This window comes from Oncorhynchus kisutch, linkage group LG17 (genome assembly GCF_002021735.2).
Source record: "Oncorhynchus kisutch isolate 150728-3 linkage group LG17, Okis_V2, whole genome shotgun sequence".
NCBI lineage: Eukaryota > Metazoa > Chordata > Actinopteri > Salmoniformes > Salmonidae > Oncorhynchus > Oncorhynchus kisutch.
The window spans coordinates 25,665,703-25,681,280 of record NC_034190.2 but is presented as its reverse complement, the minus strand read 5'-3'; the positions used below and the strand labels follow the sequence as shown (position 1 = coordinate 25,681,280).

The window sequence follows — 15,578 nt, the reverse complement described above, 5'->3', positions numbered from 1 at the left end:
GTGTGCGTGTGTGTGTGCGTGGGTTGGTTATTTTATCCTTGTGGGACCTAATAAAAACAAAAGTCCCCACAAGGATACTAAAACAAGGAAAATTCTCCCTTGTGAGGGCATTTCCCACATCCCTATGAGGACAAAGGCTATTACTTGAGTTAGGGTTAGAATTAGGGTTAGGGTAAGGGGTTAGTGGTTTGGTTTAGGGTTAGGGTTAGGGTTAGAATTAGGGTTAGGGTAAGGGGTTAGTGGTTTGGTTTAGGGTTAGAATTAGGTTTAGGGTAAGGGGTTAGTGGTTTGGTATAGGGTTAGAATTAGGGTTAGGGTAAGGGGTTAGTGGTTTGGTTTAGGGTTAGAATTAGGTTTAGGGTAAGGGGTTAGTGGTTTGGTATAGGGTTAGAATTAGGGTTAGGGTAAGGGGTTAGTGGTTTGGTTTAGGGTTAGAATTAGGGTTAGGGTAAGGGGTTAGTGGTTTGGTTTAGGGTTAGAATTAGGGTTAGGGTAAGGGGTTAGTGGTTTGGTTTAGGGTTAGAATTACGTTTAGGGTAAGGGGTTAGTGGTTTGGTTTAGGGTAAGGGGTTAGTGGTTTGGTATAGGGTTAGAATTAGGGTAAGGGGTTAGTGGTTTGGTTTAGGGTTAGAATTAGGGTTAGGGTAAGGGGTTAGTGGTTTGGTTTAGGGTTAGAGTTAGGGTAAAGGGATAGTGGTTAGGTTTAGGGTTAGGGTTAGGGAAGGAGTTAAGTTCAGGGTTTGGGTTAGGGTTACGGGTTAAGGTTAGGGTTAAGGGTGAGGGAAAATAGGATTTTGAATGGATAATAGAATAATTGAAAATTGAATAAATTTAGGTCCCCACAAGGATAGAAGAACAAAAACTGTGTGCGTGTGTGTGCGTGCGCGCGTGCGTGCATGTGTGTGTGCGTGTGTGTGTGTGTGTGTGTGTGTGTGTGTGTGTGTGTGTGTGTGTGTGTGTGTGTCCAAAAGATCAGCTCCAAGTTCCTCTGACTCAAAGTAGTGTTGATAAAACAAATAAGTGGGAGTAGCTTATACTGCAGAGCAGCATGACCGTAGCGATAGGCAGGCTAGTCTACTGGGACCTATGTGTGCCCTTGAGTCCAAGGCAAGGCACTGTGTGGGTAACAGCAGGTATTAAAAGCTCAACTAGATGTTATTAAAGGGCATGACACAAAGCTAAAATATATATATGTAAATCTAAACACCTTTTCTAGAGGGGGCTTAAACAGGCTGCCTTAATGATTGACCCAGTCATTGTTCAGTTTTATGACTGGGTGTGTGTGCGTGCTTGCATGTACTCTGTTGTTGTTTAGCATAATTACTTAGGAGTTCCATCACATCAGCAAGAGGATGATGCTAAAGAAGCGAAGAGACAATGTCACCATTTGGAGCACACACACATTTACATTTTAGTCATTTAGCAGATGCTCTTATCCAGAGCGACTTATAGGAGCAATTATGGTTAAGTATCTTGCTCACTGGCACAGTGACATACTTTTCACCTAGTCAGCTCGCGGATTGCGAACCAGTGACCTTTTGGTTGGCCCAACACTCTTAACAGCTGCGCTACCTGCCACACACACACACACGAGCAAACACGTTTAATTTGCGGTGATGAGCAGGTGCATGGAGCGCACTCACTCATACTCAAAATGTCCAGTACTCTAATTGCAGTTTCTATGACAACAGCTCTATCTTAAACATGCCTCCTCTCCCTACTCCATGTGGCTGTGTCAATCAAACATCTTTATGTCAGTTGAAAATGGAAATGTACCTTCCCTGTTATGTAGTCAGAATAAGGTCTACTATACTACTGAGGGCTCAGACACACCAAATCAAATTAAATCAAATCAAATTGTATTAGTCACATACAAGTGTTTAGTAGATGTTACTACAGGTGTAGCGAAATGCTTGTGTTTCTAGCTCCAACAGTGTAGTAACATCTAACAAGTAATATCTAACAATTTCACAATGTCAGAGCGGCATAGACTAAGATACAGTAGAATAGAATAGAGTACAATAGAAACATATAAGATGAGTAATGCAAAATGAGTAATGACATGTAAACATTATTTTTTAAAGTGACCAGTGTTCCATTATTAAAGTGGCCAGTGATTTCAAGTTTATGCATATAGAGCAGCAGCCTCTAATGTGCTACTGATGGCTATTTAACAGTCTGATGGCCTTGAGATAGAAGCTGTTTTACAGTCTCTCGGTCCCAGCTTTGATGCACCTGTACTGGCCTCGCCTTCTGGATGACAGTGGGGTGAACACGCAGTGGCTCGGGTGGTTATTGTCCTTGATGATCTTTTTGGTCTTCCTGTGACATCAGGTGCAGTAGGTGTCCTGGAGAGTAGGTAGGTAGTGATGCATTGGGCAGACTGCACCACCCTCTGGAGTGCCCTGCGGTTGAGGGCGGTGCAGTTGCCATACCAGGCAGTGATACAGGCCGACTGGCTGCTCTCATTTGTGCATCTGTAAAAGTGTGTGAGGGTTTTAGGTGCCAAGCCAAATTTCTTCAGCCTCCTGAGGTTGAAGAGGTGCTGTTGCGCCTTCTTCACCACAATGACTGTGTGGGTGGATCATTTCTATTTGTCAGTGATGTGTATGACAAGGAACTTAAAGCTTTCCACCTTCTCCACTGCGTTCCCGTCGATGTGGATAGGGGGGGGGGGGGGCTCCCTCTGCTGTTTCCTGAAGTTCACAATCAGCTCCTTTGTTTTGTTGACGTGGGTGAGAGATTATTTTCCTGGCACCCCACTCCCAGGGCCCCAACCTCCTCCCTGTAGGCTGTCTCGTCATTGCTGGTATTCCGGCCTACTACTGTTGTGTCGTCTGCAAACTTCATGATTGAGTTGGAGGCATGCGTGACCACACAGTCATGGGTGAACAGGGAGGAGGGGGCTGAGCAAGCACCCTTGTGGGGCCCCTGTGTTGAGGATCAGCGAAGTCGAGGTGTTATTTCCTACCTTCACCTTCTGGGCGTGGCCGGTCAGGAAGTCGAGGACCCAGTTGCACAGGGCGGGGTTCAGACCTAGGGCTCGAGCTTAGCGATGAGCTTGGAGGGTACTATGGAGTTGAATGCTAAACTTTAGTCAATGAACAGCATTTTTACATAGGTATTCCTCATCCAAATTGGATAGGGCAGTGTGCAGAGCGATGGCATTTGCATCGTCTGTGGATCTATTGAGGCAGTAAGCTAATTGAAGTGGGTCTAGGGCGTCGGGTATGATAGAGGTGATATGATCTTTGACTAGTATCTCAAAGTACTTCATGATGACAGAAGTGAGTGCTACGGGGCAATAGTCATTTAGTTCATTTTCCTTCATTTTTTGGGGTACAGGAACATTATTGGACATCTTGAAGCATGTGGGGACAGCTGACTGGGATAGGGATAGATTGAATATGTCCATAAACTCTCCAGCTAGCTAGTCTGCGCATCCTATGAGGACACGGCTAAGGATGCCGTCTGGGCCAGCAGCCTTGCGAGGGTTAAGACGCTTAAATGTCTTACTCACGGTGGCCACGGAGAAGGAGAGCCCACAGTTCTTAGTAGTGGGCCGTGTCGGTGGCACTGTGTTATCCTCAAAACGGGCAAAGAAGGTGTTTAGCTTGTCCGGAAGCAAGACGTCGGCGTACATGACATTGCTGGTTTTCCCTTTGTAGTCTGCGAATGTCTGTAGACCCTGCCACATACATCTTGTGTCTTAGCCATTGAATTGCGACTCCACGGGTACTTCCTGTTTGAGTTTCTGCCTATAGGAAGGGAGGAGAAAAATGGAGTTGTGATCAGATTTTCCGAAGGGAGGGCGAGGGAGGGCCTTATATAGGCATCCCGGAAGTTGGAGTAACAGTGGTTGAGTGTTTTAGCAGCATGAGTACTACAGTCAATGTGTTGATAGAACTTCGGGAAGTGCTTTCCTCAAATTTGCTTTGTTAAAATCCCTAGGTACAATAAACGTGGCCTCACGATATGTGGTTTCCAGTTTGCATAAATTACAGTGAAGTTCTTTGGGGGCTGTCGTGGTTTTGGCTTGAGGGGGAATATACACGGCTGTGACTATAACCAAAGAGAATTCTCTTGGGAGGTAATACAGTCGGCATTTGACTGTGAGGTATTCTAGGTCGTGTAAACATAAGGACTTGAGTTCCTGTATGTTATCCCAATCACATCATGAGTAGTTAATCATGAAACATACACCCCGCCCTTCTTCCCGGAGAGATATTTATTCCTGTCAGTGCGATGAACTGAGAACCCAACTGGCTGTACGGACTCAGACAGAATATCCCGATAGAGCCATGTTTCCATGAAACAGAGTATGTCACAGTCCTGATGTCTCTCCGGAAGGAAATCCTCGCCCTGAGCTTGTGAACTTTATTATCCAGAGACTGAACATTAGCGAGTAATATACTCGGAAGCGGTGGGTGTTGTGAGTGCCTCCTGAGTTATAGACTAGAAGTCCACTCCAAATACCTCTCTGCCGGTGGAGTTTTGGATCAGCCTCTGGAATCAGTTCAATTGCCCTGTAGGGTACCAACAAAGGATCCAATTCCGGAAAGTCATATTCCTGGTCGTAATGCTGGTAATGCTGGTGAGTTACCGCGGCTCTGCTATCCAAAAGTTCTTCCCGGCTGTATGTAATAACACACAAAAAAATCTGGGCTAATAATGTAGTTTGCAGGCCGAGAGTACGCACCGAATGCGCACTGATTTTACATGTAGAATTGTGTGAATAAATGTCAGAAGTCAGACGTCTACAGCAGGTGCTCCCTAAAATACAACACACTGAATGATCGGCAGATGAACGCTAAATCCACATTCGGTACGATGTGTGAGAGCCTTGAGAGAATGCTGTTACTTCCCCCTTAATGACAGTACCACACCATCTCACAATAGCTTCCCTTCATAAGACACTCATTAAAATAATTACAGTAAGGTTAATTATAGAGGACCTGGTCCCTCAATTATCTGGGGGTAACTAGTTACACAATGCTAGGATTTGATCACGACCAGGGGGAAAAGAGAGACTATGAAAGAGTCTCTGTTGACTCCTTCGGTTGGTCCTCCTGCTAAGGCTGTAAATGCCGCAGCAGAGAAGAAGAAACAAGGTGGTTCATTTTCTTAGAGTCCGTTTTCAGTCATGTTTCAACTTGATCCAAAGCAGACTGAAGCAGTATATTACAACACATTCTTCCATCTGTCAACGTGCATATTGAATGATCTGGTTCCAAAGAATGGTGAGAGTGTGTTCTGTTCTTCAGACGTAATACAGAATCAGAGTCAGTCTCCAGTGGTAATCACTGAGCTCAGCAGGACAATAAGCCAATCAGCTCCTGTTGTGTCCTCCACATAAGCCAATCATCCTATGCTGTGCCATCTGTAGTATTGCAGGAGGAGACAGGTAAATGATTGAACAGAACAGATTCTTTGTTCCCCGTTTGAAATGGGAGAAATGGCCTGGTTCGGTTCCATTTCTGGGTTGTGTTCATTGGGCATGAAACTGAATTTTTCTGAACGTGTCAAATAAGGAACAATTGAGAATTTTCATGGTTCAGGTCCAATTCCAGATTATTCTAGAGAGACTGGGAGAGGAGAAAGTTTGGGGGTACTGGCTTTGTTCTTTTGATTTGATTTATTTCATTCATGCTCACAGTCGACAAGACCTAATTATGCAGAATGCCCAGCTACATTTAGACAATCCCTAAAAAAAAGATACTAAATTCAATAAGAAAAATCCTAACTAACATTTAATTACCATTTATTTTGTAATCTTCTCTTTCCCCTGGTGAACACTGACCATTTCAGTTATTTGTTTCCAGTGTTTATCATTCAACGTGCTTTAGACGATTTATAATTTAGTCTTCTTTTGAGTTCCACTTGACCACTTGACCACAGAAAGAGGTCTCAACTCCCCAGCCATGTCTATCTCTCACTCTGTCTCCAATCTCCAAAAGTGTCTATGTCCCTAGTCTCTTTGACACGTCCTTTCCGTGTTGTCCTCTCCTCCCTCTCTTTTTATCTTTTTCATTTCCATTTCTTCCCCTCTTCAGTTCGTGCTCTGGTCCTGGTTTAATTAGGACTTACTGAAGCAGTCCAGATATACAGAGACCACAGACACGAGGTAAATGTCTTCGCCCACCCTCGACTCTCCCCAGAGACTGATAAGCACCAAGTAAAACTCTGTCTTATGTGAAAAATCCTCCCCTCCTCCAACCCTCTCAGAAGATTCTGATCAAACTGACCAGTAAAACTCTTCCACTTCCTCTGAAAACAAAAAGGGAAGTATTCTACTCAAACAGGTTGGATGTAATTGATTACACAATATTATAATTGTTTACCGCATAATATTTTGCCAGCAGTTTTGGGCACTACATGCTATACAAGGGGAAAACATGGAAATAACAAGTAATAGCCTAATTTAAAAAATAATCCTCTTCAACCAGTGTGGGCACTAAACATCAAAATAAATTGTCAAGCAGAAAAAACATTAAATGTTCCTTAACATCCTAATACTGCTCATTAAATCCTGTTATTAGAGGAACTTAAGACCCTATTAGGATTGGTACATTTACTCATTAAACGTCCCACAACAACACAAAGCAAGGCTGGAGATGCCTTTAGAGTACTAGGCAATGAAAAAAACATCTGAACATGCTTGTCTGAGGTTGCATCCCAAATGGCAACTGATTCCCTTTGATGTGCACTACTCATAGGGTTCTGATCAAATGGAGTGCACTATATAGGGAATAGGGTGACATTTGGGACAAACATTTACTACACCTATACTTCAAAGATGACCTAGCCATGGAACACGGGGATACAAATGAGGCAAGGAGTCATGTTATGTTCAAACAGGGAGTAATAGCACTCTGGTAATGTGCCATTTAAATGCAGAGAGCCATTCTGCTACCTCTAGGTAGTTTTTGTACTCTGAAGTCAGTGATCATCAAAGCCGGTGAAGTGCATGGAACGTCCTGTCTTCAGTCTGCTGCTACGGAGGGGCGGGAAGAGAAGGGGAGGATGGGGGACAGATGGGGGAGAAAGCCCGGGTAATGTCGCCCCGCGCTGCTGAGAGATCAGTGTCGCGTTTCGTTTGAACACTGAGAGGAATGTTCTAGACAAAGATCCTCGCTAGCCCCTCACCACCACTTTGTTGAGTAGTGAGTAGAGTGCATGTTGAACAAGGGCTGCAGTGACTTCTGCAGCACGACAGACACACACCCACACACACACACACACACACACACAGCTTAAGGTGTCCGTGTAACAGTACTCTTCTTGCATTGTGTAAAATCAATCATCGACACAAACTCCCACTTGTAGCACCAGTCATGGAGATTTATTCTGATAAAAACAACACAAAATTGCACGTCATGCAATGCACGGCTCACCATCCAACCCTGCACTCACACCCACTGCTTTGGTGCTTGTTCGTTGGGTAATGTAGTTACCAAAATATTACAGCAATTACAATATAATATTTTCACAATGTACCTGATAAAAACAGCACAAAATTGCACGTCATGCAATGCACACCTCACCATTCAACTCTGCAGTCACGCACTGTACAAAATATACGAACACCACCCCACCAGACACAGTAAGTTACTAGCTAACATTAGCTGGAATTCTCTACAACAAAATACACAACAAATATGCACAAAAAAATGCTGCATCTATGTGTGATGTTCTAATAACATTCACAAACAAATTGATATCAATTGTACATTCAAATCATTACTTGGGAGTATAAAAATCACTTTTGATGTACAGTGCCTTGCGAAAGTATTCACCCCCTTGGCATTTTTCCTATTTTGTTTTCTTAAAACCTGGAATTAAAATGGATCATTTGATTTACACAACATGCCTACCACTTTAAAGATGCAAAATATTTTTTCTTGTGAAGCAAACAAGAAATAAGACAAAAAAAACGGAAAACTTGAGCGTGCATAACTATTCACCCCCTTTTGTCAAGCCACTTTTTGCAGCAATTACAGCTGCAATTCTCTTGGGGTATGTCTCTATAAGCTTGACACATCTAGCCACTGGGATTTTTGCCCATTCTTCAAGGCAAAACTGCTCCGGCTCCTTCCGCTGGTGTATAGCAATCTTGAAGTCATACCACTGTTTCTCAATTGGATTGAGGTCTGGGCTTTGACTAGGCCATTCCAAGACATTTAAATGTTTTCACATAAACCACTCGAGTGTTGTTTTAGCAGTATGCTTAGGGTCATTGTCCTGCTGGGAGGTGAACCTACATCCCAGTCTCAAATCTCTGGAAGACTGAAACAAGTTTCCCTCAAGAATTTCCCTGTATTTAGCGCCATCCATCATTCCTTCAATTCTGACCAGTTTCCCAGTCCCTGCTGATGAAAATCCCCTTGTGCTGGGGACAATAAAAGGCCACTATGTACAGTTTTGTCACACAACACCAAAGCCACAGATGTCTCAAGTTTTGAGGGAGCGTGTTGCCAGATGATTTAATGTTCATTTCTCTACCATAAACCGCCTCCAATGTTGTTTTAGAGAATTTGGTAGTACGTCCAACCAGCCTCACAACTGCAGACCAGGTGTAACCAAGCCAGCCCAGGACCTCCACATCCGGCTTCTTCACCTGTGGGATCGTCTGAGACCAGCCACCCGGACAGCTGATGAAACTGAGGAGTATTTCTGTCTGCAATAAAGCCCTTTGTGGAGAAAAAAATAAGTCTGATTGGATGGCCCTGGCTCCTATGTGAGTGGGCCTATGCCCTCGCAGGCCCACCCAAGGCTGCGCCCCTGCCCAGTAATGTGAAATCCATATATTAGGGCCTAATTAACTTATTTCAATTGAATGATTTCCTTATATGAACAGTAACTCAGTAAAATCATTGAAATTGTTGCATGTTGCGTTTATATTTTTGCTCAGTATACAGTATTTTGTATATTTTAATCCAAAAAATGGATGCAGAAATCCTCAGTTTTAATGGGTATGACGAGGGGTATGGAGAGGGGTATGGAGGGGACAGTAACGTCCCCGATACTCCGCAACTATAGTCTTGCTTCCTCTCTCCCTCCCTCTTTTCTCTCTCTCTCGCCCTTTTCTCTCTCTCCCACCCCTTTTCTCGTTCCTGCCCTTCTTTCTCTCCCGCCCTTCTCTCTCTTTACCTCCCCCTCGTTCTCTCTCTATCTCCCTCTCATTTGCTCTCTCCCTCTCATTCTCTCTCTCCCTCCCTCTCATCCTCTCTCTCCCTCCCTCTCATCCTCTCTCTCCCTCTCTCTCCCTCTCTCTCCATCGCTGCAGTGTTTCCATGTCATTGGTGTGCTGGTGGTCTCTAGGTCTGTGATCTATATTATGAATCGCCAGCAGTGTCCGGTAGATAAACCAAGCTGTTGTCTCAATAAGCGTCTCTTTAGCGGCTCTGGAGGAATTCAAACCCTTGGACAGTTCTTGGGTTAGAGATGTGCTGTAGCATTCACAGTACCACAAAAACCAAATCCCCAATGGTTAAGGCTATAGATGCAGTGTTGATATGTTGATATATTTGAAGATAAATACTGTAAGATATTTTCATGAAAGACACCAACCACAAATGGGGTTGAATTTTCTCACAGAGAAAACATTAAAAAAAATATCACTTGATAATGTGTGTTATTTTAACGCCAGTAAATGGCCACAATGAATGACATACATACATTTTTTAATTCCGAAAATGGATACCAACTGTTACACATAACATGTATAAATAAATACACTCTCACAAAGCAGCTTGAATAATTGTCTAAAATGTTGTCTGTCTATCAAGTGATCTTAGCCTGTGCGCTGTGGGTTGTTAGCTGCTGCCTCAAGTAGCCCCCACAATAGTTAGCATGGAGAACCCTCAACAGAGTAGTTGATTTCATATAGTCTTCATTTCTCATCCCAGAGAGAGAAAGTGTCTGTGATGATGAACAAAGACATAACTGAAGCAGCCCACTTCAACGTTTTAAAGACACACAAGCACACACTCCACTTCAATCCCACATTTAACCCATCGGAAGATACAAATGAGATAAAAAAGGAACATTAAAATGTTTGTGTTTTCACTACTACTGGCCCCTGAGGAAGACCAGGATCAGTGTAATCAGCACTGTGACCCAATCAGCAGTGACCCATGTCCAATCAGCCAATCCTACGGAGGGATTTTGTTAACGAAACCCGTTCTGCCTCCGGAGCAGAGAAAGTTGTGTGTATGTGCCCAAAACAGTGGAAACAATAACACAGCAGTTTAATAACGCAGCAGATGCATTATGCAGAATCCGGATGCTCTGCAGGGCCCATTTCCTACGCTACACACACACAAATATCCCATTATAACATGTGGAGCAAGCACATGGACAGTTTCTCTGAGGCGTGGAGAAGCTCATACACACCATTTCCCGCTACGGTGGCAGGAAGCTTTAAATAAACATGCATATTGTATGTTTGCAGCAAATATGTGCACGTAATAAGGTAAGGGCCCCAGAGCGCGCGCGTGTGTGTGTGTGTGTGTGTTTAGTTTTACAATCCTTTTGGGGACAAGAAGTCCACAGACAAGTGGGGATGTTTCACCAGTCTTCACAACGAAAAAGGCTATTTTAGGCTTAGGGTTTGTTTGGTTTATGGTTACAATTAAGGTTTGTGTTAGAATTAGGGTTGGGGTTAGGTTTAGAAGTTAGGTTTGGAGTTAAGGTTAGGGTTACGGTTAAGGTTTAGGGAAAATAGGATTTTGAATGGGAATCAGTTTTTTGATCCCCACAAGATAGTTAAACAAACGTGTATGTGTGTGTGGAACGAGGCTTGGCCCCCCTGTTGAAGCATGACTAACTCACAGCGATAGATCACATGCAGAGAGACCACCTGGTGGTGTGGGGATGATGGAAACAGACTCTGAGCTAATGGAAATGTTGGGCCTGTTTTCCTGTTTTCCTGATTCCAACACAGCAGGCTGCTGAGGGGAGAACAGCTCATAATAATTGCTGGAATGGAGTGACTGGAATGGTATCAAACACATGGAAAACATGTTGTTGATGTATTTGATACCCTTCCATTGATCCCATGGAAATTATGTGTTTGATCCGTCTGATACCATTCCATTTATTCCCTTCCAGCCATTACTATGAGCCCGTCCTCTCTAATTAAGGTGGCACCAACCCCCTGTTGTTTCAAAACCTAGCTAGCATACTAACGTACGCTCAAATTAACAGTACAACATCTATCATACTAACTTAGGCTCTAATCAACAGTACAACAGATAGCATACTAACAGCTACATGTAATACCAAATAGTAAACCAGATAGCATGCTTACCTACAGTAGGCTCAAATCAACAGTTCTATTTCCCTCCTGTTTCAAAACCTAGCTAGCATACTAAATTAGGCTCAATCAAAGCCTTAAACTATCCAAGCCTGAAACAAAATTAGCCTATACTCAAAATGTTAACAAATGCGTGTAATCACCTTTGAGTGTGGACTGTATTATTATGCATACTGGATGGACTGGATTACGGAGAGCCTGTTGGAGGGCTTGTTGTCCGGACCTCTGGAAGTCTCTATGGGGGTGCCACAGGGTTCAATTCTCGGTCTGACTCTTTTCTCTGTAAATATCAATGATGTCGCTCTTGCTGCTGGTCCACCTCTACGCAGACGACGCCATTCTGTATACATCTGGCCCTTCTTTCGACACTGTGCTAACAAACCCCCAAACGAGCTTCAATCCCATACAACAATCCTTCCGTGGCCTCCAACTGCTTTAAATGCTAGTAAAACTAAGTGCATGCTCTTCAACCGATTGCTGCCCGTACCCTCCCACCCGACTAGCATCACTACTCTGGACGGTTCTGACTTAGAATATGTTGACAACTACAAATACCGAGGTGTCTGCTTAGACTGTAAACTCTCCTTCCAAATCTAGAATCGGCTTACTATTTCGCAACAAAGCCTCCTTCACTCATGCTGCCTAACATACCCTCATGCTGCCCCAACCAAATCCCCATATACTACCCACCACTGCGACCTGTATGCTCTCGTTGGCTGGCCCTCACTACATATTCGTCACCAAACCCACTGGCTCCAGGTCATCTATAAGTCTCTGCTAGGTAAAGCCCCGCTTAATCTCCGCTCACTGGTACCATAGCAACACCCACCCGTAGCACGCGCTCCAGAAGGTATATTTCACTGGTCATCCCTAAAGCCAACACTACCTTTGGCCGCCTTTCCTTCCAGTTCTCTGCTGCCAATGATTGGAACGAACTGCAAAAATCACTGAAGTTGAAGTCTTATATCTCCCTCTCTAACTTTAAGCATCAGCTGTCAGAGGAGCTTACCGATCACTGTACCTGTACACAGCCAATCTGTAAATAAAACACTCAATTATCTCACCCCCATATTGTTACTTATCCTCTTGCTCTTTTGCACCCCAGTATCTCTACTTGCACATCATCATCTTCACATCTATCACTCCAGTGTTAATGCTAAATTGTTATTGCCTTACCTCCCTACTCTTCTACATTTGCACACACTGTACATAGATTCTTCCATTGTGTTATTGTACGTTTGTTTATGTGTAACTCTGTGTTGTTGTTTTTGTCGCACTGCTTTGCTTTATCTTGGCCAGGTCGCAGTTGTAAATGAGAACTTGTTCTCAACTGGCCTACCTGGTTAAATAAAGGTGAAATAAAAATAGAATGATATTATGCTCCAAAATGTACATCCACAAGTGTAAGTGTTGCTGTTGGTTCATTGATTGTGCAGGGCAGCTTAAAGTTAGCTTACAATGATAGTGAATTTCTATATGATTTTGAATAGCCTAGTAATTGGGCATTTTTTGTATTTTCATAATTAATAGGCTGACACATTACCTTTCCTTTATTCAGTTCTTGAGCGCGCAGACAGACTGACAACAGTTTAGTGAAATATGTTTTGTTGCGAATACATGTTACTATGGATTTTCCCTAACAGATTTCACTTGGTTTCCCAAATTAAGCTCTGGGTAGGTGGAGGAACAAGGTTGGCGAGCCCATGCCATACAGTTTTTGCGGAATTCTACCTGTTGAGCAGTTCCTCAAACAGTGCTTGGTGCATGAAGTGAAATAAGTGTTCTTATATTTAATTCAGTAGCTACTCATATTAAGCACAGCTCTGCTGTAAAACCGAAGTAGCCTATCTAGCATTATTGAAGTGAGCAGCTTCCATTTGCTATTCGAGTATACGATGTCCCTTTTCCTCTACCCCTGTTCCTGCCCATTTGATAATGGGCCATTCTAAAAAGAATTTGATATATTAGTAAAGACAAGATTAAATTGAGAATAGTCTGATGGGTGAAAATATGATCACTTGATGAGAGAACAGCTGTGCAGCCTGAGGCAAGGAACAGAGCACCATCTTAGCCAATAGTTGCACCATGCAGCCCATATTTAGATTTCTAAGACATTCTAATGTTTTGTATCGTTCACAACTAAAGCTGCCAAATAACTCTAAATCTAGCTTATCGGGCCTGTTTCAAATGATCACTTTTACGCTCAACATAGCCACTTTATATGCGCACTTAATCATTCTTCACTTTAGACCTGACTTTTAATGGTGAGAAGGTGCTGTTCCTTTTCCTGTCATGACTAAAATAAATAATGGATTTATTGTGATGGTGTAAATCACATTGATTTATTAGACTTTTAAATGCAGTTGTTCCAAAGGAACACATCAGCAGCTTGTATGTGGCTAGTATACGTGGCTTGGAGATGCTAAAGTTGTTCATGTTAATTAATGGCCAATTACCATGAGACCGGCAGCTTTTGCATGACAATAACCAGCTGACAAAATGTCATGACCGCCACAGCCCTAGGCCCAAACAACATAGTCCAACTGTCCCAATAATCCACAACAAAGAGTATGGCTGTGAAGTGTGCATTTGGACAAGGGGATAGAGTTTCTGGGATCCTTTGCTAAAACATACATTAGAAATTCAATTAAATGAATCAGAAATATAGGAAGATGAAGACCTAAGGTTATAAACCACATTGGAACAGCGTTGAGATTTACCTCGCAGCAGGTCTGGGGAGGTGTGTGGCCAGTTGTATGTCCTCATCAGCTGCCAGTCAAAGTCGTCCTCCTGTCCCTGCTTGTACTCACACAGCCCAGGGTCGGAGTCCTCGTCAAAGGTACAGCCAGCTGTAGGGGAAAGAAAGAGAGGGGAAGTGGTGATTAGAAGGCATCAATAGTGAAGAAATAATTGAAGAAACCAATTTAAAACTCAAACAGTCTTTGTGGGTCAAAGTCTATTGCCCTGCTATTCAAGCTAGAAGAATATACACCATATATACAAAAGTATGTGGACACCCCTTCAAATTTGTGCATTCGACTATTTCATCCCCACCCATTGCTGATAGGTGTATAAAATCGAGCACACAGCCATTCAATCTCCATAGACAAACATTGGTATTACTGCAAAGTGGTAGGCCATAAAAGATCCCAGAACGGGACCGCCGAGTGCTGAAATGCGTAGGCCATAAAAGATCCCAGAACGGGACCGCCGGGTGCTGAAATGCGTAGGGCATACAAATCCTTGGTTGCAACACTCACTCCCAAGTTCCAAACTGCCTCTGGAAGCAACGTTAGAACAAGAACTGCTAGTCAGGAGCTTCATTAAATGGATTACCATGGCAGAGCAGCTGCAAACAAGCCTAAGATCACCATGCGCAATGCCAAGCATCGGCTGGAGTTGACTCTGGAGCAGTGGAAACGCATTCTCTGGAGTGATGAATCACGCTTCACCATCAGGCAGTCTGAAGGACTAATCTGGCTACCTGCCACAATGCCTAGTGGCAACTGTAAATTTTGGTGGAGAAGGAATAATGGTCTGGGACTGGTTTTCATGGTTCGGGCTAGGCTCTAGTTCCAGTGAAGGGAATTCTTAACGCCACAGCATACAATGAGATTCTAGATTACTCTGTGCTTCCAACTTTGTAGCAACAGTTTGGGGATGACAAGGCCCCTGTGCACAAAGTGAGGTCCAAACAGAAATGGTTTGTTGAGAAAGGTGTGGAAGAACTTGGCTGGCCTGCACAGAGCCCTGACTTCAACCCCATCGAACATCTTTGGGAGGAATTGGAACGCCGACTGCGAGCCAGGCCTAATCACCCAACATCAGTAATGCTCTTGTGGCTGAATGGAAGCAAGTCCCCACAGCAAAGTTCCAACATCTAGCAGAAAGCCTTGCCAGAAGATTGAAGGCTGTTATAGCAGCAAAGGGGGGACCAACTCCATATGAATGCCCATGATAATGGAATGAGATGTTCGTCAAGCAGGTGTCCACATACTTTTGGTCATGTAGTGTACATACAGTAAATAACTGAAAAAATGAATATTTCTGAGTTTGTTTTTGTTCGGGTACCACTTTTTTGAGGGGATCAATGAAATGACAAAGAAAATCCATGCCTCGTAGCTTTACTGTTTTCTTTGGGAAGTGTAAGAGAAAATTGTTCTCAAAGACACAATGAATAATGAGCTCCATTAGAGGGACAACAGCAGCACTGCCACTATGGGCACTCACATGACATCATCACAGGCAGACTATTAAATGC

The 15,578-nt window shown here is 43.4% G+C and overlaps 1 protein-coding gene across 8 annotated transcripts in view; it reads right to left on the bottom strand.

Annotated features, from left to right (window-relative positions):
- The window catches only part of LOC109907395 (receptor-type tyrosine-protein phosphatase U), a 270,543-nt gene that overhangs the window by 158,812 nt on the left and 96,153 nt on the right, over positions 1 to 15,578 (bottom strand). For all 8 annotated transcript variants that reach the window (XM_031793448.1, XM_031793451.1, XM_031793454.1 and 5 more), the window contains exon 2: positions 14,038 to 14,166. In XM_031793448.1, coding sequence (XP_031649308.1) covers positions 14,038 to 14,166 — 129 coding nt within the window. The remainder of the gene's footprint in view (positions 1 to 14,037; positions 14,167 to 15,578) is intronic.